The sequence below is a fragment of the Vicia villosa genome, unplaced genomic scaffold (genome assembly GCF_029867415.1).
Source record: "Vicia villosa cultivar HV-30 ecotype Madison, WI unplaced genomic scaffold, Vvil1.0 ctg.003522F_1_1, whole genome shotgun sequence".
Taxonomy (NCBI): Eukaryota; Viridiplantae; Streptophyta; class Magnoliopsida; order Fabales; family Fabaceae; genus Vicia; species Vicia villosa.
The window spans coordinates 83,732-93,542 of NW_026706228.1; the positions used below are offsets into that span (position 1 = coordinate 83,732).

General features: G+C 36.5%; 2 protein-coding genes across 2 annotated transcripts; both read right to left on the reverse strand.

The window, feature by feature from the left end:
• Positions 1-529: 529 nt before the first annotated feature.
• On the reverse strand, positions 530-1,449 carry LOC131641140 (uncharacterized mitochondrial protein AtMg00810-like). The gene is made up of 2 exons (XM_058911454.1): positions 1,443-1,449; positions 530-1,353 (listed from the first exon to the last, which is right to left on the reverse strand). Exons 1-2 carry the CDS (start codon positions 1,447-1,449, stop codon positions 530-532), a joined length of 831 nt encoding a protein of 276 aa, XP_058767437.1.
• Positions 1,450-5,919: 4,470 nt separating this feature from the next.
• LOC131641130 (small ribosomal subunit protein eS26y-like) lies at positions 5,920-7,866 on the reverse strand. Its single transcript, XM_058911444.1, has 5 exons — positions 7,746-7,866; positions 7,576-7,668; positions 7,398-7,482; positions 7,165-7,298; positions 5,920-6,172 (listed from the first exon to the last, which is right to left on the reverse strand). The coding sequence occupies exons 1-5, from the start codon at positions 7,746-7,748 to the stop codon at positions 6,095-6,097; spliced, it is 393 nt and encodes a 130-aa protein (XP_058767427.1). The 5' UTR covers positions 7,749-7,866; the 3' UTR covers positions 5,920-6,094.
• Between the last annotated feature and the right edge of the window lie 1,945 nt (positions 7,867-9,811).

Consider the following 9,811-nt stretch of genomic DNA (forward strand, 5'->3'; position numbering starts at 1 on the left):
GCACAATTTGAAAAGGGGATATTGTTACTTGGACTCTATAAATGTACTACAATTTGTTGAAGGATCTAGAAAATATGCTACAAGTGATTGTCACTGGTCATGATACTTCACTAACGAATTCTTATTGCAAAAATATTTTCTACTTATGTATTAAATTTAGAAGAAATAATATTCTTGTATACTCTGTTATGAGGTCACTAGACCTATATATATACACACACATCAGCCTGTAGGCTATTTTAGGAAATATGGACAGCTCGTTCTAAGGAAACAAATCCTTGTGATTATGGGATTGATCCTAAATAAATAAACCTAGTAATTAGCAAGATACAGCTGTTACAGAATTACTACAAATATAAACCTTCCTAAAATACACAAAGACAATCACTGTTTTGACACTCCCCCTCAAGCTGGTGAATAGGTGTTTTCCATTCCCAACTTGGATATAATTCTTTCAAAGTTAATACAGTTCAGCCCCTTGGTGAGTATGTCTGCAAGCTGATCTGAGTGGATACATATGGTGTGCAAATCATGCCACTGTCCAGTTTTTCCTTGATAAAGTGTCTGTCAACCTCGATATGCTTAGTTTTATCATGCTGCACCGATTATGGGCTATACTAATTGCAGATTTGTTGTCACAATATAACCTCATAGATTCATCCCATCTTATCTTCAAGTCTTCCAATATAATCTTCAGCCATAGAAGTTCACATATTCCTTGGGCCATTGCTCGAAATTCTGCTTCGGCGCTCGATCTAGCTACTACACTCTGCTTTTTGCTCTTCCAAGTCACGAGGTTTCCACCAAGGAAGGTGCAGTATCCAGTAGTTGATCTTCTGTCTACCACTAACCCTGCATAGTCCGCATCCGTATATGCTTCAAGACTTACACTCTTGTTTCGTTTGAACAAAATCCCTCTTCCTGGGGTCCCTTTCAAATACTGGACAATTCTAAGAGCAGCTTGTAAATGTGCTTCCTTTGGTTGGTGCATAAACTGGCTGACTAGACTTACAGCAAAAGCAATGTCTGGTCTAGTGTGAGATAAGTAAATAAGTCTGCCCACAAGTCTTTGATACATTTCCTTGTCCACGACAATATCCTCCTCTGCACTTCCCAACTTTATATTTGGGTCAACTGGGGTACTTGCTGGTCTGCAGGCTGTCTTACCTGTTTCTTTAAGCAAGTCTGTAATATACTTTTGTTGAGATATGAAGATTCCTTTCTTGGAATGAGCCACTTCAATTCCCAAAAAATATTTAAGTCTCCCTAATGTCTTGATCTCAAATTCCCTGGCAAGGCATTCATTTAACACTTGTTGCTCCTTTTTGTCATCCCCACTTACTATAATATCATCTACATACACCAATAAAATTGTTACCCCCCTGAAACTGAATGTTTGATAAATAATGTATGATCCCCTTGGCTCTGTTTATAGCCCAAACCTGTCATAACTTTGGTGAACCTTCCAAACCACGCTCTTGGGGATTATTTCAGCCCATATAGAGTCTTTCTTAACTTACAAACAGTTCCAGCAACCACCTGTCTATTGTAACCAGGGGCAACTCCACGTATATTTCTTCTTCAAGGTCTCCATGTAATAAAGCATTCTTCACATCAAACTGCTGCAGGTCCCAATCATGATTTGTTGCTAATGACAATATTACTCTTACCGTGTTCATCTTAGCAACCGGGGAAAATGTCTCCAAGTAATCAATTCCATAGGTTTGAGTGAAGCCTTTGGCCACTAATATTGCCTTGTAACGTTCAATGGTCCCATCAGCCCTGTACTTTACTGTATATACCCACTTGCATCCTACTGGTTTTTTCCAGTGGGTAGGGTGACAAGTTCCCAGGTCATATTCTTGCTTAACGCCTCCATTTCCACATCCATGGCTTGTTTCCATTTCCTGTCAGATAATGCTTCAGATACAGAGGAAGGTGTGTGTGTGTGTGGAGTTGAGGTTTGTGAGGAAGGTTTTATGGGTAGGTGAGAATTTTTCAAAGGATAAGAAATTTGATAGTGGGTAAAGTGGTTGTTGGGTGCATGTTCTAGTTCCCTTTCTAAGGGCAATGGGTAGGTCTAGATTTTGGTCCACCTGCGCTTCTAAATTTTCAAAATTTTCATAAACAAACTCATTAGAATCATTGGAGTTTATAGGATTCGAAAGTGTTACCTCATGCAGTGATGATGGGCTGGATTCTTGGACATTGTCGGATTCTAGAATGGCCTTTTCTATCCTTTAATATACCAGATTTTTCCCAAATTTCCCACCATTAGGTGCAGGTTCAGGTGTAGGTTCTGGTGCAGGTCTTGCTGTTGATTCTGCTGTTGTTTCAAGTGCAGGTCCTGCTGTTGGTTCAAGTGCAGGTCCTGCTGTTAGTTCAATTTCAGGGACAGCAGTGCCATTGGTCTCAATTTCTGGTCCAAATGCCATATTTGGAAGCATGAGAGTCTCATCTTCCTCTCTTACATTCTCCCCCTGAAGATGAGGCTGCTTGAAGTAGCTCTCTCGTTCGTTGAAGGTAACATCTCTTGACACATAGAATTTTTTTGATTGGGGGTGAAAACATTTGTATCCCTTTTGTGTGGTAGAGTACCCTAAAAACACACATTTGACAGCCCTAGGGTCCAATTTTCTCCTTTCATTACTATGAACATGTACAAAGGATACACAGCCAAATATTCTAGGTTGTAGTTTATTTGTGGGATCCAAGTGTGGGTAGAATGAGGTTAGGACATCCATGGGACTTTTTTAGTCTAAGATTTTAGTAGGTAACCTATTGATTAGATAGGTGGCAGTAAAAAGGGCTTCCCCCCAAAATCTCTTAGGAACATGGTTTTGAAAAAGTAGAGCTCTAGTTTGATCTAATAGGTGCCTATTTTTTCTTTCTGCAATCCCATTCTGTTGGGGTGTGTTCACACATGAGGACTCATGGATTATCCCTTCCTTTTGGCAAAAGGAATTTAGTTCAAGGTTAAAATAATCCTTGGCATTATCAGACCTAATTCTTTTGATACCGACCCCAAATTGATTTTTAATCATTGAGACAAACTGGAAAAACACAGAGCTAACTTCAGATTTTTGTTTTAATAGAAAAATCCAAGTCACCCGGGTACAATCATCTATAAAGGTTAAAAACCATTTAGCACCTGAGATATTAGGAACGTGAGCAGGATCCCATACATCAGTGTGAACAAGAAAAAAAAGGGAAAGGACTCACTTTATTGCTAATGGGAAAAGGTACACGCTTGTGTTTAGCAAGCTCACACACATCGCAATGGAGATTCTCCACATTTAAATTTTTAAACAAGAAAGGAAAAAGCACTTTTACAACTCGAAATGAAGGGTGTCCTAGCCGACAATGGTATAGTTGAACTTTCTCTTTATTGGTCATGGTGGATTCAGATATGAGACAGCAACTCTTGGTAGGCAGATTAGGATCTTCCATGAAGTATAGGCCATTCCATTCTCTAGCATGTCCAATCGTCCTCCCCGAGTTCTTGTCCTGCAGTATACAAGAGTTGTTATGAAAAACAGCATTACATGAGAGATCTTTTGTGAGTTTTTGTATAGAAATCCGATTGGTGGACAATTTAGGGACATGAAGGACATTTTTTAATGTTTATGGATGGGTTTATTTGGACCTCTCATTGTCCTACTGCAGTCATAAGGGTTCCATATGCTGTGGAAATTTTCTTATTGCTAGGACATGGGGAATATGTGGAGAAATATTTGGGTAGAGGGGTCATATGGTCAGTGGCTCCAGAGTCTAATATCCAGTAATGTGTAAATGGTGTATCTGAAACATTAAGTCCAAAAGAAAGTGGAAACTTACCAGAATATGTTAAGGAGCATGTACCTGTGGGCTTCTCCAATTTACTAAGGAAGGATCTTACCCGTTCTATCTCTTCATGATTCAGCTGGCCAGATCCTTCACTCTGTCCATGACTGATGTGTGCTTGCCCTTGCCCTCCTTTTTTGGGAGGGCCTCCTTTCGGCCCCCATTCCCAGCTTGGGGGTTTCCCATGTAATCTCCAGCACTTCTCCCTTGTGTGACGTGACTTGTTACAGTGGGTACACCAGATATGCTCGTGTTTTTTCTCCATATTGGGAACCCCGCTTCTCCTTTGGTTAGCAACCATGATTGTTCCTCCTTCAGCTATCATTGCAGAGCTTTTAGTTATTGAGGTCTCCAGCATCAATCCTCTCCTACTTTCTTCACTCTGGATAATGGCTACCACTTCATTAAGCCCTGGGACTTTCTCTTTTCCCAAGATTTGAATTCGGACCTGGTCATATTCAGCATTCAGCCCTACCAAAAAATCATACTCTATCTTGTTCAATATACTCCTTAAGGATTGCTGAGTCTTCTAAACATTTTGCTTTTATAACTCGATAGTGGTCCAATTCCATCCATAGAGACTTGAATTGATTAGCATATTCTGTAACAAATCCTTGTGATTATGAGATTGATCCTAAATAAATAAACCTAGTAATTAGCAAGATACAGCTGTTACAGAATTACTACAAATATAAACCTTCCTAAAATACACAAAGACAATCATTGTTTTGACATTATGGTTAGAAGCGGGAATATGCCAGACTAACTAGCAGGGGCCTAGGCCAAATCGGTTTTTTTTTAAAATAGAAAACGTTTGAGCTTTTTTATAAGCCTATATAGTTAAAAGACTTAGCCACGAGCCATAAAAAAAGATTTTAAAACCTAAAAGGTTTGCCTATTTAAATAAATATGAATATGGTCATGGTAGATTGAAAAAAAAAATTAGATAGTAAATATGACTTTTGCAAGGCTGTAGAGTAAATGAACATTATGATTGTACTGCAACACAATGAGATACATGCATTCTTTAGTCAAAATTATAGCATAAATTCAAGAAAATGACTTTGAATTCTCAACTGATTGTCAAAATTATAGCATAAATTCAAGAACATGACTTTGTATTCTCAACTGAATGGTAATACTTCTCTGTGCTTTATTGAATTATATTTACCGTGAAGTTAGGCTAGCATAGAAAATTGGCCAAGATAGCTCCAAATGTGGTGGTACAATTAGAAAATGCGGTTCTATGTGTTTGCAAGTTATGATAATATCTGGGATTTTGATGAGGATTAAAGAACAATGTTTGATCAAACATAGTCAAATACAAAGACAATGCTTTATCAACTTTAATTCCTTTTAATGTTGATCTTTGTATTTGCCTATCATTCGTGTGTGTAAATTAAGCAATAGTAGCTCTCACAAAAAATAATTTTACAAAATATCATCTATTTCAAAACCTTTCTAAAAATTGTTTATGGTCAGTCTAATCAACTAGAAAGAGTCATAACCAATTTCATCTAATAATATGAAGCTGACAAGCAATGTAAACGTTTATGGTCATTGAAAGAGTTTTGGCAATGTAGAACAAGCAATCAGGAAACAAGTAATCATCCAGTTTTGAAAAACAAAAATGAACCAAGCAGGCAGTAAACAGGTTCTCAATTGACTTGTATTGTGCATTTCCTTTGTTCAGACTTTCTTAACAGAACTCAAACATCTTTTTAGGATATCCTACGAGTGGATGGCCAATGATTGCCCACAATTTCTACCAAGTATTGTTTAAGCATGCTTACAAAATATAGCATTATGTCATGTTTGGAAGGACAGTAAAGGGTGGAAACGAACACCCTACAATCTCTCAAGGATATAAAAGTTCAAGGAAGAAGATTGAATTTATAAATATATATTATTTCACAATACTAGATTCATTATTTTCAAATTTTTGACAAAGACCCTATATTATTTAGGTAAGCACGTCTAACTTCTATAGATTTCAAATATAACAAATCTCCATGCTAGCTAGCCTACAATTTCACATTCTAGGCAGTTAGCAGTTATTAAATATGAATCACTCACTTAAAAGTATCAGATTAAAATTATCCAAATGTAGGAATTGCCAAAAAACGCATGCTGAAAGTTTTGTGATAATATTTTGTGGCTACACAACTGGAATCTAAAAATAAGTAAACAAAATTAGGTTCATGATATCAAACTGACTCAACAAGATAAAAATGCATCAGATCAGGTTCTTCTAGGTACGGGCTGGGGGAGCACCGGGTCCAGCAGGGCGGGGAGCTTGACCGGGTTGGCCGGGTCTTGGAGCATCATCCTAGAAAAAGAACCAAATAAACAGATTAAGCATCACCACTTGAGAACCAAATAAACAGACTACACACCACCAATTGAGATATATAGCATATGTAAGAATTACATAAGAAACAAATTATATAAGAAACACAGCTTTGAACAAGCACTTCAAACAATCGCATAGCCACTCAAAAGTCTTATCATACAAGGTATACGACATCCTCCAATAGAAAACTATGTATCATAGACATAAACATACAAATACAGTTACACTCACTTAAGCAACATACTGAACCTTTAAACAAAGAGGCTGATCAAAATAAGAAATCTAAATTGGGAAATTATGAAGAAAAAAACATAACAGGGCTTTGAGGCAGAGGAAGGAAGACATCCTATTAGATATCTTGAATACACAATTGCATTATCAAATGACTATAAGCTTCAAATTAGTACAAAAGAATGTGAAATGATTCCAAATTTATAGTATTGTAGCCCACTACTATCATAAGACAGACAGCATCAACATTAGATTTCATGGGTGATTGTGACCGTGATGGTTACTAACTAATATAATAAAAAAGCAACCTTCCAGCATGTAAACTGACAACAAATTTTCATCACTATTCTAACAAAACCTAAACACAGTAGAAAATCAAGCGAACAAAAAGCACACAAAACTAGTTTTCCCTGCGCCTAAAGAAACAGGCATTAACAACAGCCCGCGTTCTCTAAAGACACACCGCACCACTACTATTTCATAGCACTTATGTACAACCGAAATTCAATTATTGATACAAACAATTTAGATAAAATCAAGGTCCAATCAAAGTAAGTTCTTATCATTGTTATAAACCTCTCAACATTAGATTTCGTGGGCGATTGTGTAACTTTGATAGTTAGTTATTAAAGTCATAAAAAATCATACTTCCAGCATTTAAACTTAGCCACAAATTATCAGCACTATTATATTTAAAAAACTTCACAAACAATAGAGAATTGAAAAAAAATATTTACCCTGCGCCTAATGAAACGCTGAGGAGGGTCACGCTTCCTCCTATCAGTGCGAGATCTGACCCTCACAACATGAGAGTGAATAGCGCAGGACACACAGTATTGCATCTTGACATAGAGCTTAGGAAGAGTGTATTCTACAAATCACAAAAACAAAACCAATCAAATCAGCAAAACAAACTTGAAATCAATTGATTCAAAATTAACAAACAATAATAAAGAGTAAAGAACAATACGATCATAAACACAAGCTTCCTGAACATCTCTGACAGCAGCCTGTTCAACAATGTTCCTCACAAGAAAACGCTTGATGGCCTTATCCTATCAAACAAAAAAACCCGATTCAATCATAACCTATACCTAAAAACCTAAAAACCCAAATTCAAGCCGCAAAAGAAGAAAAAAATGAAAAACCTTAGGGCAGCATTTTCCACAGTTCGAGCAACGGATGAATTTGACATGGCCACGGCCGTGCTTGTTGCGACCTCCATTCCTGCGCTTGAACGTCTGAAACGAAGAAATTAAGAGGTTAGAATGAGAATATGAGATGCGGAATCGCGATTGGGATTGCGATTGAATCTAACCATAGTTGGCGAAACTTGGAGCTGTTCGGCCGCAGTTACTCTGGAGGAGGGATTAGGGTTCTGCAGGAATGAGATTTGGTGTGAGTGGTGACTGTCGAGTATTTATATATGATAGAATTAGTTTTAACTATTTATATTTGTTCCCTCAAAGTTTTTGGTTTTCTAGTTTCACCCAATATTTTTCTAGTATATTGTTTTTTTTAAATATTTGACTAACTTTATTTTAATTCATTTATCTTGTACCAATCAATCATCTCTAAGGTCATCATGTTACAGACAATGTTTGATTGGAAACAAAGTACTTGACTCCACATATAAGGTCCATAGTGATTTCAGGTCGAAAGGTAGTACACATCACTATCACATCGAGAATAACTTATGACACTTGCATAACATTTTATGTGGTATTCTCATGGTGGGTTAATCCAGCATAAATATTACTTCTAACATTCATGCCTATATGAAGATTTGATAACTCTTTATCCATGATCCATGAGATGTGATCATCAATCTGTTCACATAATAGTCTCAATGCTTTACTGTTATCTCAATTCACATAAAATTTGACTATGGATACTTTAAGAATAGTGTCATTGTGTTTAATGGGATCTCATTATTAAGTCACAATTAATATTTTATCAAACAGACTAGCTATTCAGCAAACTTAATTATTTTGGAAAAATAAACATAACAAAGAAATGTCTTTTATTAATAATAAATAATTCGATACAAGTACCAAAACTATTGACCTCTAGGGCTTACACAATAATCTTCCACTAGCATTAGAGTCAATCAGACATACACCTAATACCCATATATCTAGTCTGGTCTTCATGCTTATGTTGCGCAAGAGGCTTAATGAGTGGGTCAGCAATATTGTCAAGTGATGGTACTCTGCATATATCCATATCTCCTATATGTATTATCTCCCGAATCAGGTGATATCGCCTAAGTATGTGTTTGGATCATTGGTGAGATCTATCATCCTTAGATTATCCGATATCACCATTGTTATCACAATAGAGATCAATGGGATCCACAGTGCTAGGAATTATGTCAAGTTCACTAATGAACTTATTTATCCAAATAACTTCCTTTGGTGCATTTGAGGCAGTAATATACCCAACCTCTGTTGTAGAATCAACAACTGTATCTTACTTAAAATATTTTCAACTCATATCGCCACAATTTAAGAAAAACACATAAGCCAATTAAGATATAAAGGTACCCTTATTTGTCTATCGCCACAATTTAAGAAAAACACATAAGCCAATTAAGATATAAAGGTACCCTTAATTGTCTAGAAGTTAGCATCGATGTATCCAATTACAGTGAGATCTTCCTGACCTTCATATATCAATAATGAGTTATAAGTTCTTCTCAAGTAGTTATGGATATTCTTGACAGCAACCCAATGAGTATCACTGAGATCAAACTGGTACCTACTCGTTGCACTTAAGAGTATGTTTGGATTGATGGAATGTAATGGAACGGGATGGAATGAGATGATAAACTTATATTTCATTATTTGGATTAGTTAAAAATGGATGGAATGGAGCAGAACCAGATATAATACATTCCTTCAATTTGGGCGGAAAATGAGAAAATTGGTCTATTCCGTCATGAAATATCCAAACAATATAATAACGTCTTTATTCCATTTTGCTTCTCTCCATTCCATTCCACTCCATTTGCTCTGCCCATTCTACTGTATCCAAACATAGCATAAAGCATATGAGGCATTTGGTCAAGTACATAACATGACATACATGATAGATCCTACTGCAGATGCATATGGAATCTTATTTATGGGATCCCTTTCTTCCTTGGATTAAGGGGATTATGTTTTTGATAAACGCAAGTCATGTTGCATATGCATGAACTATTTCTTTGAATCATGCATATTAAAGCATATCAACACTTTATTTATGCGCGTGTTGTCGCACAGGCCATATAATTTTTGTGATCTATCTCTATAGATTTGAATTCCTAATATATAGACCGTTCCACCCAGTCTTTCATTGAAAAGCATTTTCCTAGCCATGTTTTTATTTGTTACTAAGTAG